Source organism: Phaethon lepturus, unplaced genomic scaffold (genome assembly GCF_000687285.1).
Source record: "Phaethon lepturus isolate BGI_N335 unplaced genomic scaffold, ASM68728v1 scaffold2969, whole genome shotgun sequence".
In the NCBI taxonomy this organism is placed as follows: Eukaryota; Metazoa; Chordata; class Aves; order Phaethontiformes; family Phaethontidae; genus Phaethon; species Phaethon lepturus.
Genome location: NW_010563983.1, coordinates 1 through 17970, shown reverse-complemented (window position 1 = coordinate 17970; position 17970 = coordinate 1). Strand labels below are relative to the sequence as shown.

Here is a 17970-nt window from a genome sequence, read left to right as displayed (position 1 = left end):
CCGGCACTCGGCCTTGTTAAACCTCATACAGCTGACAAATCTCAAAATTCAAAATATTCAAATCTCCAAATGCCCATGTTCAACAGACAACCTCTTTGGTTAAGTAGCCCAATATCAAAACATATTTTTTGCAGCCAGGAAAATCAGACAGATGCTTAATAAGCTGACAACTACATATGTGGGCAATTAGGAAGACTTGATCTTACCTCTTTATGATCCACATTAGAAAAGTCCACTCCATTTACCTCAACAATTTGATCACCAACCTAAAGGAGTTAAACCAAATTTTAGTACAGATGCTAAATTAATACATACATTAAATGAAAACAGAAAAATATATACTCTCTAACATTCTTAATATGATAATCATAGGTACTGACAGAGTACAAGGGGAACAGACTGGAAACTGGCCAGGTCTGCACATCCTCCCATATTAGCATTTCCTACTGCCACTGTTTGAGACTGAATATTGAGCTCAGTGGACTACTGGTCTGACAGAGGTGGACACTTCTAATGTTCTTAAAATTTGGGAAACTTGCTTCATTTGAAATGTAACCACACAGTATTTCTATCCAGTGGAAAAAAAAAAAACAACCCCACACCTACTGACTTTACAGTGTCAGTAAAAAACTGACACTGTAAAAAAAAAAAAAACTTTCCTTGCCACAACCTGCAAGGAAGAAACAAAGAGAAATCAAATATTACGAATACACACTAGACTGTTGCATAACTTTATATACAGATATAGAATTTTCTGAGGCCATTTCTATTATCTTCTAATGGCACTTAGTAGTTTTAATTCCCAACCTGCATACCAGTAGCCTGGAGGAGACCAGTACACAGTGCCTCTAGCCCAGGAGTGTGGTGGTCAGCCTCTGCTGCACTGGTCCTGTGGCACGAGTTTGAACACAAATCTACCACCCTCCACTCAGTCTTACAGTTTGAAAAGGGGGTCCCAGATAGCAGGGTTTTTTTTTGTCTTCTGCAATACCAAGTCATCACCCTCAGGAGGTTATTAGCTTTATTTAACCTGTAATCAGCACTGAATCTTTCAGATGGTGTGGAAGTGTTGGAGCAGGAGGTTTCACCCAAGAAGTATTATCAGGATAAAGTACCGCAGACTGGCCCTTAACTGATTTCATCCCATCTTTCACTATTTAATTCTTTAAGTACTTTAATACTTTAAAGTACTTAAGTACTTTAAGTACCTTTAAGTACTAAATACCAAACAAGATTTCCTTGTGGTACCTACCTTGGAAGGTGGCATACTTACCTCTAAGCCCACCTCTGCGGAAAGAGAACCTGGCTTAACATTGCTGATAAAAATGCCTGGTTTTTGTGTTGGACCACTGGAAATACTGGCATAATATAAAAAACAAACATTTATAGGATAATATTTATAGAACAATAATAATAATAATGCAGTGAGAAGTCTTAGGTTTTTTCTCATGTTTCTGATTAAAGAATGTTTTTGTGGTATTAGCCTGATCTGAAACAAACATCAAAATTTGGCAATACACACACAACAGTTTATCATCCTACTTCTCTACCCTTTACCCCACAAAACTGTGATTTAAGAAAAAGCTAAAAGAAGAAGATTCAAGCTTTTGGATTTTTCCTTAGATGTTGAAACTAGCATAGTATACTGACCTACACTGTCAAAGGGACTGGGACACCAATGACATTGGAAAGCAAGCATTTAACACAATGAAGAATTACTAATTGCTTGCACTTTTACTCACTGAACTGTGGTATACTGTTTGTATAATACAATGTTATTTTTCAGGATTATTTAAGCAAGAAGGACGTTTGAACCAGGGGCCAATATCTAGCCTGAAAACTTTAAGCTGCAGTCTAAGCTGGCCCCAAACACAGCAACAATTTTTGTAGATAATATATCCAGCAGGTGTTGAACCACCCCGCCAGTTGTGTAAATAATTTTTAAAAAACCTTTAGATCTTCCAAATAATATGAAAGAAAACGTACGCTTTAGAAAATATACTGTGAAGTTCAATCTGGATAACTTCAACTATATACTCCTAAATATATAAAAAATCCAATCATATCCCTTCTACCCCAAAACCTCCATAACTAGCTGCAAGGACAGGAGTCTGAGAAGTATGTGTCCATATTTCTAAAAATCTTGCAAATTCAACATTAGTTTTAGGAACAGGATATAGCTGTGTGATGGCTTCTCGCTTCTGAAAAGGGTCACAGAAACAGTCTAAGTTCACAAAGTGAACCTGACACTGGACAGTGCTGGAACTTGCTACCTCACAGAGCAGCATTTAAAAGTATTTTAAAATGCAGAAGCATTTAAAGAATCCAATTCCATGACAGCTTGTATTATGTCACTTTCAACCTGTTCTTATTTTTAAATTTAAAAGATTTTTTTTTTGTTTAAAGTCAGAACTCGTAACACAGGTATTTATGCTTTGTCTAACAATACATAATGTGTGCCACAGACACCCTCCTGTTACGGTTTGCCTTCCTGATCCACCATGGATACTCCATTTTCCTGATATAAAATAAATGACAGATGGCAATAGCTGCTTTGGATGTCTCACTTAACAAACCAGTGACATTAAATAAAAAAACATGTACCCACCTGCATCCCATGCCTTTTGTACCAATCAAGCTAATGAAGACTTTCTTCTCTTTATTGTCCCTCCCTCCAGAAGAAGCAAGACCAGCAACACTGCCCTTTCCTTCCTGTAGGGGGATTAAAAAATGCTGCAGCTATTACTCTCTGATGAACTCTTGATAAGACTACCATAAAACTTCAAGAAGCCAGGATCAAACCCTGCCAACATCAAGATAAGATTCCTCTGAGGTCCTACTGGAGATGAATGTGAAGTACAGTCATTTCAGTGGAGCTGCATGGCTGAGGGGAAAGACTGAACTTATCTTTCTATTTGGAGAAGATTGTTTAAATAGTCAAACTTTGTCTTCAGAAAAGGGTGAATGAAAATTAGAGGAAAATGATATGGCAAGATAATCATTTAGATGTTTTCTGACAAAAGAGCTGGAAAAATACATGACAGTGCTCACTGTTTAACTAAGTCTTTCTTTCTGAAAGCAAAAGAACAGTAATTGCAGTCTCTCTTTTCATTGCTGCAACCCACAGAAGTCACTTGCATTCATACCTGTCGTGCCTCCACTAATATAGCTAAAATAAGCCAAATAATCTGTTAAAGATTCATAGAGTAAAACTATAGCCTGGTAAGTTAATAAGCTCAAGCAAAATAAAATACCAGTTAATGACTAAAAGATATTTAATTTGTATCCTGCCCTTTCCTTATCTAATGATTCTAGACTCATTTCATACCACAAAAGCTGTTTTTGCCAGAACGCTTGTAACGAGATAGTGCATCACAGAAATACATACAGTAACTTCTGTGATAAGGTCAGAAGAGAAAGTGTTTCAGAACCATTACAGATTTCCCAGAAGACATCTTAATAAAGTAGTGATCTCTTACCCCAGAATCCGACACAAACTGGTCCACATATTGCCATTTAAGGGGTTCATCTGATGAACTGGAAGGAAAAAGTAATTCAAAATAATGGGGAAAAAATAAATGTGAATGTATGCAAGAAGCTACTTTGGAATGTGGCCTTCTATTTTGCATCCACAAGTTCCTTTGGATACCATTCCCAACAACTTATTTTCCAGCAATTTAAACAGAACATCAAACAAGCCTACAATTATTTAGGCTAGTAAAGCTGGTCAAACATAAAATTGGAAAAACCTCTTTGAGTGAAACAATTTTGGGAAACTCTAAGAAAAACTGTGAAAATAATCATAAAGACTTGAACATCTTATATAAATGTCTATGCAGAGACACACCTCCTGTCATTAATGTTTCTCAAGCATTCCACTTCAAGTTTCAACTTTTTAACAAAAATCAGAATAGGACAATAATTTGAATTTTTTCTAAGCTCTGAAGTAATCCTCAATGGCCACATACATAGAGAAGCAGTGGAGCTCTCTCAAGCTAGGTGCACTGATGATGAAATTTCCAGGTAAGATCCATGAATAATAAGGAAATAAAAATTGATTCAATTAAGCAGGCAGCTGGCATAAAAAGTCAGATTCATCAAACAAGACATGTGCCTGTTTCTCACAAAGGACATTACAGTTTAATCAGCTACAGAGATGCCTATTCACACATTTTCAAATATACAGATAAACATAGAGGTTCTCTGGATATTGAAAAGGCTATATGAAAGTGAATAATCTAATTTGTGTTCAAATGAAATACTATTACCTTTTGACAGGTATCATGCCGATATCTGAAAAAGAAAAATACTCTATTACATAACACTTTCCACAGATCACTAGCAATCTAGTAACAGCAATCTTTAGTGATACAGGTCATTTTTTTGTTACTTACGTCTTACTTTTATGGACACTATTTTCTTTGTACGAATGAGGTTTATGACTTCTTCATGTGTGCATGATGAAATGGAATACCCATTTATACGAACTATCTCATCTCCAACCTCAAAAATGAAAGGGAGAAGAAAAAAATAAATTGTGAATTAACGTTAACAAGTTTTTAAGCAATGATGCAATCTAGCAATCATTTTGATGCAAAGGTTTTGATAATGTTGAGTCCTGAATAATTTTTGAATTTCAGGTAGTGTCCAGATCAGATTTACCTGCATTTGTTTAAACTTAACACCAAAAGGGCAGATTAATGGTAAAATAAAAATTTTATAAATACTGTCTAGTGGAAAGCATAAAAATGAGTCTCTAGACATCAGACCTCTGCTGCACAGATTACCTTGAATATGTGTCCATATTTCAAGTAATTTTGAAGTGATTTTTTTCCTTTATACTTCAGCAGTTTAAGTTTCCTTTTACCTCATGTTCTCCAAAATACCTTCATAACTATCAATAGGATACTAACTATATAGGATACTATATATATACACACACACTATATATATACATATACTATATATACACTACCAACTATATAGGATACTAACTATCAATAGGAAACTAAACTTAGTCTTACTACCTTGCTTGATTCTGGATTCAGAACAATGCATTATTTTAATGGAATTTACCTTCATTTCAGGTGCAACATCTGATTAATTACAATAGTCATGTGCTAGCATAATCACAGAATCATTAAGGTTGGAAAAGACCTTCAAGATCATCAAATCCAACCATCAGCCCAACACCACCAAGCCCATTAAACCACGCCCCGAAGTGCCACAGCCACACGTTTTTTGAACACTTCCAGTGATGGGAGTGTCTGCCCACCTCCCTGGGCAGCCTGTTCCAATGCTTGACCACTCTCTCCATAAAGAAATTTTTCCTAATATCCAATCTAAACCTCCCCTGGCGCAGCTTTAGGCACAATCACTTCCCTACTCCCACTGGCCACACTGTTTCTGATAAAGGCCAGGATGCTGCTGGCCTTCTTGGCCACCTAGGCACACTGCTGGCTCATATTCCGCCAGATGTCAACCAGCACTCCCAGGTCCTTTTCCACCGGGCAGCTCTCCAGCCACTCCTCTCCAAGCCTGTAGCGTTGCATGGGGTTGTTGTGACCGAAGGAATGAATGCTTATTCTGGGGTGCAGTAGCTTGGATCATCTACATTAGTTAGAAAATTGCATGCTATTCATGTGTGACAGATTTTCAACTGTTTTCACAGTAGCAACCCATCATATACTATGGTTGAGAAGATGCTACCACCACCCTACTGTGGCCCCTAGGCTGTGGCATTCTCCCTGTTGTAGGACACAAAAAAAGTGAGAAAACCTGAGACAGAAACATAGAAGGAAGCTCCTACCGGAAAGAAGGCAAGTCAATCACTTATTCCCAAGCTTACTCAGACCTCCATGTGTATTCAATATATATATATTTGGGCTCTATCGATGACAGTATTCGAGGTGCTCATGTAATGCAGTTTCCATTGAACTTAAAGATTTTTAGCTGACACAACACAGCATCAGAAAACTACAAAAGCAAAGGAAATGCAGTATGTGTGCCTAGGTGGCCAAGAAGGCCAACAGCATTCTGGCCTGTATCAGAAATAGTGTGGCCAGCAGGAGTAGGGAAGTGATTGTATCCTTGTACTCAGCACTGGTGAGGCTGCACCTCAAATACTGCGTTCAGTTTTGGGCCCCTCACTGCAAGAAGGATGTTGAGATGCAGGAGCATGTCCAAAGAAGGGCAACGAAGCTGGTGAGGGGTCTGGAGAACAAGTCTTATGAGGAGCGGCTGAGGGAACTGGGGTTGTTCAGTCCGCAGAAGAGGAGGCTGAGGGGAGACCTTATCGCTCTCTACAACTACCTGAAAGGGGGTTGTGGCGAAGAGAGTCTTGGCCTCTTCTCCCAAGTAACCAGTGATAGGACAAGAGGAAATGGTCTCAAGCTGCGCCAGGGGAGGTTTAGATTGGATATTAGGAAAAATTTCTTTATGGAGAGTGGTCAAGCATTGGAACAGGCTGCCCAGGGAGGTGGGCAGACACTCCCATCACTGGAAGTGTTCAAAAAACATGTGGCTGTGGCACTTCAGGATATGGTTTAGTGGGCATGGTGGTGTTGGGTTGATGGTTGGACTTGATGATCTTAGAGGTCTTTTCCAACCTTAATGATTCTGTGACTGTCCTGCAGGAGAGAATACATTTGTGGAAGCAGAACATGACTGGTCCCCAGTCCCCAACCAGCGGGACTGTTGCTCCACCTGCTGGACATCCAAAAATCTCACCCCGGGCAATGCCCTATGTGCAATTTGCAGCACTCCTGAGAGCTTGGCTGTTTTCATTTAAGTCATAGAATCGTTTCGGTTGGAAAAGACCTTTAAGATCATAAAGTCCAACCATAAACCTAACACTGCCAGGTCCACCACTAAACCATGCCCCTAAGCACCGCATGTACACCTCCAGGGATGGTGACTCAACCACTTCCCTGTCCAGCCCGACAACCCTTGCTTCCTCTGTGCTTGACAATGCTTTCAGTGAAGAAATTTTCCTAATATCCAATCTAAACCTCTGCTGGCACAACTTGAGGCCATTTCCTCTTGTCTTATCGCTTGCTACTTGTCAGTCAGATTTTTAATATGATCTTTAGTAAAAGCGGAAATAGGACAGTACTGAAGGCTTTTGAACATATAACCTGTGGTAAAAATGGAGGATCAGACAAGGAAAAGCATGTGGGGTCTGCAGTTTAGTGTCATACTCCTGACTGCTCTCACTATGAAAGAACGCTCACTTAACCAATTTGTTCCAAACATTCAAAACCACATCAGTCCTCCCACCCATCCCACAATCCCGGCAGCCATGACATTGCGCTCCTCTTTCCCCTGCTGAATTCTAAGCTAGTTCTCCACCCCAAAACCAAGATTAAGTCTAGAGCTGTTCCATTGCCTTCAACACTCAGGAAACCCATTGTAAATAATGCATTTTTAGGACTGGGATTAACACTGGCAATGTGACTGTACTGCCAAGAAGCAACAAGGCTCAGAGGTAAGTCAGACTTGTAGCACTGTGGGTAAAGACTCAATATCCTCTGCAAGCCATAAAGACTCTCAGCCTATTTAGGATTCTTCTGGCTATTCTAGGAAATGGCAGAAAAGTGAGTGACCTCTGCTTTTCAAAGGAATGTTTTGAAAAAACCTTCAAAGCATTTTACTACAGTAAATTGCTCAAAAAGCTTCCTCCCATCTCTGGCCTCTCTCTGGATTACTTACTTGCAAAAATACCACAAGTTTGTGTATAAGTATTTAACCACAAGTATGCAGTGTTGACCTCATTTGGTCTACGTAGACTCTTCCATTGACCTTACATATTTTTCGTTAGTCTTTTGTTTGTTTGTTTGTTTTTAGTTTAGTTCAAGATCCCTCCTTTACTCACATCTTCCACATGTTATATAACAGACCATGAAGACTCTGGGTATGCACAAACTCAGCTTTTTAAAAGGGTAACCTAACCTACTGTTATTAACTGCAATGCCAAAAGCATCCCAGTTTTAGGACTGCCAATGGCAGTGCTGTTTGTCAGTCTCCATATAGTTTCTGTATCATCAGAACTAATGTTGCTCTGAGGATGTCATCATTCTCTGAGTCATATCTGTTAATATTACATCATCTCCCCAAGAGGCACACGCTTACAAAATTATAAATGCAGCCAAGAGCATATTGTATTTTTTCCTCCTATATGGGAATGCATTTTTCCCATATAGATACTTTTAATACTCCGTTGAGCTTCAGAAATGAAATGAAAAGACAGTCTAGTACTCTTCACACTCTTCAGTCATCCTAATGACATTTCTGTTACTGACTGACAACAATGCACTGATGGTGCCTTAGAAATACCGCAACTCTAGGCTGAACTACAGGAGACATAGGCACGTAACAAACTGCGTCCCTTTGGGACATTTGAACAGTTTTTCCTGAAAAAAAGTGTCCATAGATGGAAGATCTCATACTTTTGCACTGGTATCACTGTACACCAAACTTCTGAATCAGAAGCAGTAGAGATAAAAGTCTGCAGGATTCAGCAGAGTAGAACAATTATTTTGTTATTACGTACCACCATTTCCCCTTTCCCTATGAAACAGGGAGATGATGGACTTTCAAAAGAGAAGCTGCGAACTAAACTTTTCCCAAGTAAAATGCCTATTATTTGTAACTTTTAGAATAAGAAATATAACATTTAGTGCTTCCAGGAAGAAGGTTTTTTACATAACACCATTTTTTCAAATTTCTCATTTTGTATACTTCTTCCACTTTCATCACTCATACCAATCTCCATCTCTTCGTATTCAGCAGAATCCCCACAGACATAAGTATGTCAGAAAGCAGAGAAGAAAAATAACCAAAAGATGAAGTACATTTCTTCATGAAAGGACAAAACACTTGCCTGTTAGAAAAACTGTAGCTAAAAAAGGATCGAAACTACAAATGCATCAGTGAGCCTTCATGATTATTCAGTCATTTTAATGTAACTTGGAAACTACTTCAAGGAAAAATCATGCAAAATAAATTGGAATTTTTTAAAAAAGCATCAGGACATGAAACTGATCGTATCATAGAAGATCATTATACCTTTCTCAGAGAGCATTTTTGTGATAGAAAACATGTAGAGATTTAGTTAAATAAAGCAGGTAGGTGAAATTTCAGAAGCAGTTGGCTGTACTGTGAGACAGCGATTTGTAACAATGGGCTGCCTGTCAGCTCCTGTTATTCGGTGGGGTTCAGAAAGTGTCTAGTGCCACCTATTATGAAGGCGCTTTAGGCTGAGCTTTAACACTATATATGAAAAAAATGGAAGTCAGTTATGTGAGCTGCGAAGCACCATCTGTTCATATTAATACATATGATCTAACTAACAAATTCATAGTCACACTCAAGCGTATTTACCCCGTGTTGTCCCTACTTCATCTGCCAAACTAACCATGTTCTGAGTTGCAGTACAATTTGTACAACCCAGCCCAAAGATCCTTTTCATTGTAACCAACATGTAGTAAGATGGCCTCAGTCACAGAAAGCCTGTTTGGCCTTTTTGCATACAGAGGAAAAAATGAAAATTGACATCCTTACAGCAGCACAACAACTGTGCATAACTCCTTGTCTATCAATCATGTCAAAACATTGGTCTGAAACAAGCAGAGAAGCAGAGCTGCAACACCACATTAAGATGAACGTACTAGTACAACAGTTTACTGCACAACTGTGTGTTACTAGCACAACAGCCAAGACAGTGGCTGTTAAGTCCTTTATTGCTCAGCATCATTAATGCCTTCCAGTATTTTCCAGATATTTTCAAAATGTAAGTGACTGGTCTTTGTCTTTTCCTCAGTTTTCTAGCAGCGGAGGAAGGATGCAGCTGGAATCTCTCTACTGAGCTAGTCACAATCCAGGAAGAACTCCCTTGTCTACACTTCTCATTCTCACTGTGTAATGTAACACACAAGGTACAGAAGCTTTTGTAGTGCAAACACTGGAAAGGTGCATCAATGTCCTTTTCTGGAGTTACCCACTGGCAAGCCCCATGCTTAAAAGTAGGCTACTGACATGTCCAGCACAGTGTTTGTGGTAACCTATGCCACCCTCTCAATTCTAACTAAATACAGAATTTGTGGGGGTGTATTCCCTGAATTTCTGGTTTTAGTTCTAAGAAGGAGATTCTAAAAGCATCCAGAGAGCCAGTCATGTGCCTGTCCAGAAGCAGGCTGCCAGAAAATGGGACTAATTCAATGGCCGTTCTGAATCAGTGAATGGGATATATACGTATGAATGCACAAACAAAAGGGCACATGCACGTATGCAAACTGAGACACGAACACTTACTTAAATTTTAGAAAGCTCTCAGCATGAATTATACAAACATGGTACCCTAACTTTGACTGCCTTGTCGGCAGGCTTTTTTTATTTTTTTTTTAATCTAAGTGAGTTGGGGGGTACACTGAGGCATATCTACAAAATGCATTAGTTTAACTAAACACGGTAATGAAGCATGCAAGTCTAATACATTTTGGACTAGTATTAAATATAATACTTAAACATCAATACCTCCAGCAACTATTCACGTTCGACAAATTGAAGTTAGCCAGGCATATCAGCCTTTCTACTCAGAAACACAGACCTTTAAATACACCTTATCAGCTTTGAAAGCACAGAAACATGCAGACATTTGCCACAGCAATTATTCACTTCTCTCTTCACTAAGTTATATACAAGCAAGAAATGACACACTGAAAAAGCCCAAACACCCAAACCTTCCTTAATGCAAATTGTTAAAGTACTGATATAGAATAAATGCATTTCTATACATAATTATTTTTGCCAATCTTCTTACAGTTCATCTATCTAAAATTTAATCACTGAATGTGCAATTCTATGGAGTACAAAGGATACTGGAAACTGTTAAAAACAGGTTCTGTCTTACATGTATTTGCATTGTATAAACCAAATCCCCACAATTTACACACAAAGTTCATATAAACACTTCATTACACAAATTATATCTGTGCAAGATGGAATTAACATTTTTAATATTTATATGCTCTGTTCTATATTTAATCAGAATGTGGGAACTTAAAACACTCTTCCACAGTCTAGTCAGAGATCTTTCTTTCCATCTGCTTAGATTTAACTGTTGCTACTCATGAAGTATAAACACTCCAGAAAGCCCTTTTATCTTCAAAAATTATCATATCCCAAATAAAAAAAAAGGCTTACATATCATTAAAACTGGTGAAAATAAAAGAATAATAATTTTAATAACTTGATTCACCATTGGTATATTGGTATTTACTATGACATTGACTTGGCTATTCTACGAATCTCATTAGAAGACACAAAGAGCACCTTAGCAACAGCCATTTCTAAATATTAAAGAACAATTCTTACTGCCTGCTTTCCTAACATTGTAGCAAATGGCTTTTTGTGGCACAGCAGCCATGAAAAAAATTTTCTTACCTGAAGTCCAACATTGTCTGCCTGTCCTCCTTTCACTAACTGGGAGATGAAGAGGCCACAGCTAAATTCCACTCCACCTCTCACACTTATTCCAAGTCCTTCAGGATGCAAACGATCCAATCTCACCTCTTTCAGCTTTCTGCAAAAATGGAAGATACTTGACTGTTCAGCTGCATAATACCTCATGGTAATGTTCCATATGGAAGTTACACATTATTTTCCTCTTATAACAAACATTTAGGCATGAAAAATCAAGTTGACAGAAGTTTGGATAGATAGGTGTGTTAGCTAAAGCCATCAAGAATTTTTCATAAGGGAAGACATCTGCAGTCATTGAAGCTGTCTGCTTCTAGAGGGTTAGAGCTGTAAGAATTTTTTTATTATTAAAAGCAGGAAAAATGAGAAAAGAATGTTTCAACTGGAAAGCATGGTTTTCGACTCCCTTACCCTGCTTGTACTAGATTAAAGTACTTGGCAAACAACTGAAGGTAGCTCAAAACTGTACTTCCAGCAAATATAGCAGAAGTAAAAGAAAATTATACCCAGCTCTACCGATATTTTACTCGGAATTTATCTGAAAACTCAGTCAGTATTTCCTGCTTGTATTTAAGTTAGTTGCATTGTTCTGCATTCTCTTACCGTGACCTTTTAGGTGTAAGCTGATCATATTCCACCTGGTGTTTTAATGGGATAAGTGGGCGGATAGCATCAAATAGAGGCAATCTGCTTGGTTCATTAATCACAAGTTTTAGGTCTCCCACAAGCACTGGAAGATTCATAGATCTATAAAAACACAGTGAGAAAACAGGCACATCCAACACACCAACACAAAGTATCATGTAATAACTTGCTGTACACATGGCTTCAAACTTTGCATGTCCCTTCAACCTACTAAAAAAGTTATTTACGTAGATATTGGTTTAACCAAAGCAAAATAGCCTCTGAGAAAGCAAGCCTTCTGTAAGCAAAGAGGAATAACAGCTACCACCTTCAAAACAACTGAAATCTGCTGTGTATTTCCTCTATCTTTTAAGGTCACGCACATCACTTTTATAGACTACATCTTTAATTTAATTCTCAGAGTCCCCAAAAGGTTTATGGAACCATTTGGAAATAACTTTCCAGATCAGATATACCTGCCTACTAGATTTTCATTTCCTTACTAGTTAGCAATCCTTCTAAGTGAACCTAGGCTACAAGCTCCTTCCTCTCCTGAGCTTAGGGGACTAACAAATGGTTTTGATCGGGGGGGGCGGGAATCACAATACTCAGTAGCTAGAGCAAAGACTTAGTTTAAGTTTTAATTTTTTTTTTTCAAATCAAAATTGAAGGGCCTTCAACCAATACACAAAATCCACAGAAGTTAAACCACTGCAAACACCTATTTTATGAGAGGTATGCAAAGCAGTCTCCTTGATACTGTCAGCATTGACATAGTTATAGGTCTAGAAAATGTACTTCATTGTCCAGCTGCAAGAGTGGAGTAACAGCTCCCTAAGATTCAGTGGAGTTATTCCTACACAACATCCAGCTAAATTTAGTCTAGATTATTTGCTGTTCCCTCTCTTACAATTTACCTGGCATACGATATTTCTGAGGCATATGCACTGAAAATACAGATAAGGAATACATATTAGATAGGATTAGAGATCAAATACTTTTAGAAATGCTATTCACAGTGCAGCAGACATTAAATTATAACTCCAACAGCAATTGCACATATTTTTGCCCTGGAATACTTCATAATGTAGTCATACATCATCAACATATGTTCACAGAGATGTTGGAAGTTTTGCTCAAGTCATTGCAATTTGGAAACTGAAGAAAAGTTACTATATGCATTGTTAATTTTGTAACTGCAAGACGACTTTAAATAATTAAGAGCTACTGAATCAACTGTCTTTCCAAACAACAGGCTTTATGAATGGAGAAGCAATTAAACAGACCTGAGTGAAACTGAATCAGATATGCTGCTGAATACAGCCATAACTATAGCTCAGTGCAAACATCAGATGGAAACGTCTACATTTCACTCAGCTGAGATGCTGTTAGTTAAGATATGCATGGAGACAACGTCTATCAGAGACACTTGTCTATGATGAGTGGAAAATACATTCTCATCTTCTTTGAAAAACAATGGATCAGATGCTGATCTCATTTGCAATGACACAGGTCCTAAGCAACTGTGGTTTAAATCAGTTCAGCAAAAGGACTGGTAATAGGCCTATCACCTTACCATTTTTTTTCTCCACTATGTCATAACAACCCAGAGTTGTTAAACGTGCCAAATAGATCCTCAGACTAAATTTTTTAGCTTTCAGATAAAACAGTTGCAAATTTTTATCTGAATAGTTAGCAAAAATCTTTGAAAAGCAAACTCAATGAAAACCTCTGTTGCAAATAAATAAGCAGGATTTGGAAATATTAATGAATTTGATTAATGGTCTCTTCCTGCTTCCCAAGAATAGTTTTATCATCCAAGTGCTTTTCTTCCCCCCGATACAAATCCACCAAGTTCTTTTACAAAACTGCCAAGTCATAAAACCAAAGTAACTTTATAGGTGATTACAGACATGCTCCTTCCTTGTCTGCAAGCTACACTGTAAGGATAAGACTTCATTAAACAGAAAAAAAACTATTACTTCAACTATTTTTCCAGTAGCATATAGAAAGACCACTTAAAATCTTGAATGTTCACTCTTTACACTTAAAAACGTTAGCAAAATTCTACACAAACATATATAAAGCTAGATCTTACTGGTGGTACATCCGCAGCACATCATAAAGGTAATCTTTCTCCGCTTCATTGTCAATTAGTAGATTAACCTGAAAACCCAAGAACATTATTGTAAGTCTCTGACTAAATAGCCACAAATGTTGAACATAAAAGGCTTACACAAATTCTTAAGCCATAGAGCAAAGATTTCAATAGGGAAAAACTTTTTTTGGTGGTTTTTTTTTTTTTTTTTAGAGATAAACACATTTTTGTAATAATTACCTCACAATGTGGAACTTACAAAAAGACTTTCAAAAATTAGTATTAGAACAACTGGACAGTGCGGTAAATACTAATATATTGTATATGCTAATTTCCCCTAGGCATAGTATTATTACAATAACATCATATTTGCCTTACCTGATAATCACTGTACTGTTGAAGAAATGTTTTCAGAAACCTTTTTGGCCACTCATTAATATAGCACATACTGTCACAGATAAAACCATCACATTGAGATGATTATAATCTATGTTCTGTTATCCAAACCACTGATTTCAGGGTCTCACTTCTAACATTATGCAAACTGCTACACTTCTGTCCCTCTTTGCTCCAGCTCTTAACTGATAGAACTTGCTAGTTATTCTTTCCTCCCCCGCTAATAGTACGTTTACTTAAACCAGTGTCATATTACTATGCCTGCTCTTGGATAATTACAGTAAAATAAACAACCCCCACCAAGAATTCTCATATGAGGACTTCAATTTATATCCAGTGACAGTGAGACCCGCACTGATCTTAGTTGCAGTAAGAGGTCACATCACATTAGTTTTACATTTGGACAAGCTTCATGTTTAGGAAGACAATTTACATCTGACCTCAAGGCTAATATTACTGTAACATGAAGTCTGAAGACCAATTTGCATACTTAGAGAAAGGCCCTTTCTTTCTAGGTTTGCAACGGTTTGCATTATGTTCTGAACTAAACACATGCTTCATATTCCCTTTGTCCCTTTTGGGTCTCTAAAGTCAGCAAGACTCCACATACAGGTGGTTTTCTATTACTTGTCTCCCCTGGAAAAAGGCACTTTCAAAACACCCGAAGGCCAAAAACCTACATGCAGGACAGGATTGCTTGACAGTAATACTAGTGAGTAAAACAGTTTATTCACAGTGAATTTCAAAACACAGAAGAAAAAGTCTGCCTGAAAAGCAAAGACAATGGTTTGCAATCAAAACTGACTGGTTCACCAAACTGTACGCAGACTCAAGGCAAGGTGATACATGTAAAACTAAGTCCAACATCCATTTTTCCCTTCCCCATCAGGAAAACTACAACATATAAATCAGCTTCAGTTTTGATAGACTGAACTCAATCCCTAGTGCTAGCTAAGGCACTGTACGAGCAGTGTCTAATGAAGAACATTAAATGTTTAAGCACATCAACCCTACACAGCAAAGAGCAAAACCATCATCACCTCTTCTCCTGACTAGAAAACCAGTAAAAACATTACACTTTTCTTCTGATATGCTAGCTGATGGACAAATCTCCACTCCCTCAGAAACTGGAGGGCCATATCCAAATCCTACCCTTTCTTCTCACACAACATTTAGTCTTCCTGTTTGATTCTTGCACTTCTCAACCCACACCAACAGCTGCCCCACTCTCTGACCAAAAAAAACCCAAACACCCAACTGACTTATATATTCAGAATGCTACAGCTGGGTTAATCTTCCTGGGCCATCTCTCTAGTTAGGTCATTCTTCTCCTGTTGCCTTCTACTCCATCAGTTATCACTCATTGTAGCCACTTGCATCTCTTACCATTTTCCCAGTTCATTAACTCCTTGGGATAAAGTCTTACTGCAGACATATACTTTCCCTAGGCTCATCAACAGTTTCTAAGAGCTGACTCTGATTTCATAAATCCTAAAAGATCATGCCTATGCATGTTAAGGGGGGGGAAAAAAAAAATATCAGTGGTGACATAGTATAACTTGGATCAGAGAACTATTTCAGTATCTCTTTATTTCTCAATAAATTAACTGTAGATATATGGGAAAGATGATTGCACAGCTTTTAAACGAAGAATATTAAAAAAATCCATCTGGACAGAGTCTTGGGCAACTGGCTCTAGGTGCCCCTGCTTGACCAGAGGGGTTGGCGCAGATGACCTCCAGAGGTCACTTCCAACCTCAACCTTTCTGTGATTATTTAAGGGTATTTTCATAGTAGTTGTATAACTTACAATCCTAGAACACAAATAAAGAGTTGCTTATGCTCTATTTCTCACTATATAAATTGCACTGTTTTTCATAGAAATTGATAAGGAGTCATCACAAAAACTGCACCTAGATGCAAATGAAAAATAAAGTCTGGCAACAAGTCTATGTAAGTTTATCAGTAGAATAGAAGTTGTGGGGGAAAAAAAGCACTTTTTGGTGTGGAAAAAGTTCAGATTACAGTAATGCACTACTGTAGCACTAGCCCAATCAGCTTTCAAAGAAAAATATAAAGTTCTAATTAGGCTACACAGACTTTGAAAAACTACTGAGGGAAATGGATGAACTGGCCAATATATTTGCATATATTACACATCTTGCATTGCTGTTTGGTTGATAGGCAGAACTGATTAAAACTACTAAGAAAAAAATAATATGAACGTGGCAAATAATTGAGGAAACTCCGATCCTCTGGCTGTGCATTTTTCATTATTTTGACACAGACAAAGTATCCAAGACATTAATATTGCCACAGAGGCCAAGAGAAGCAGGACAATGCAAAATAATCCAAAGACCTGTTCCAGTATCCTCAGACTCGGATAAGTTTTCACTCAGACATGCATCCCACTTACTTGCACAACAAATGCTGACAGCATGTCTTACGTTATCAGGGGTGGGACTAGAATGATTTATGAATTATAGCAGCAGTGAAAGGGAAAAGGTTTAAAGTTCAAGATGGCAACCACCCGCCTAGAAACCACAGTTTTTATGGTTATATTGCACAACCCACTGTTGAGGGTAATAGGTAGCAATGCCGAAGTAACCTCCTAGATGGCTATAGTCATCGCTACCGTGTAGCCAGGTCCTTAACGTTTTATGTGGGTTTTTGCAGCCCCTCTACTTCATCCTAACAATTCTTTAGTTAATGGTGTTATTACGAGGCGATACTTCTATAAACCACATTACACTACTTCGAAGAAATTCCATTCCCTAGCTGACAAAAAAACAAACAAAACAAACTCCAACCACAACGTCCCCACAAAACAGTACTGGAAACTTTAGCCCGAGAGAGTCCTAAATGACTATTGAAAAACATCTCGTAGATGCATAAACCGTTTTTCCCCTCCTTTCCTTAAACAGAGCTTTTTGAGCTTACTTTGCTCATACAACTTTGAACTCTGCCGAGTTCAAGTTGTTCTGCACGACAAAATGACGTGCCAGGCAGACTGAGTCGCTCCATGTATCAAGTGCATTTGCACATGACTGCACATGCACAATTCCACTCGTGAATGTTAAGGTGGAACCGAAGCCTTCCGAACACCGGCTGGCAGCGCGCAGGGCTGCAAGCATGAGCTGCCTGGGCCTGGACTTCAGCACCTGCACTTTCGCCGTCCCCGAACTTGACTGGCGGCGACATTACTTACATGATATTAAAATAAAATAAATTCTCTCAAGCCCTGAAGACGCTCACGCATCGGGGAATGTTCTTCCCCTTCTCTCCCTCCCTTTTTAAGGGTTTTAAGTTGGACGACCACTCTCTCACAGGAGGCTGACACCCGCTTTTCCGCGCCATTGGCACGGCAGCGCCAA

At 38.3% G+C, this 17970-nt stretch overlaps 1 protein-coding gene across 1 annotated transcript; it reads right to left on the bottom strand.

Moving 5' to 3' along the window:
- Window positions 1–206: 206 nt before the first annotated feature.
- LOC104626705 (harmonin-like) lies at window positions 207–17620 on the bottom strand (the record flags this gene model as incomplete). The annotated part of the gene is made up of 10 exons (XM_010294697.1): window positions 17537–17620; window positions 14201–14268; window positions 12082–12225; window positions 11443–11581; window positions 4395–4503; window positions 4269–4293; window positions 3480–3537; window positions 2609–2712; window positions 1274–1358; window positions 207–266 (listed from the first exon to the last, which is right to left on the bottom strand). Coding segments are annotated over exons 1-10 (876 nt in total), but the record flags the coding sequence as incomplete, so codon positions are not given.
- Window positions 17621–17970: the final 350 nt, after the last annotated feature.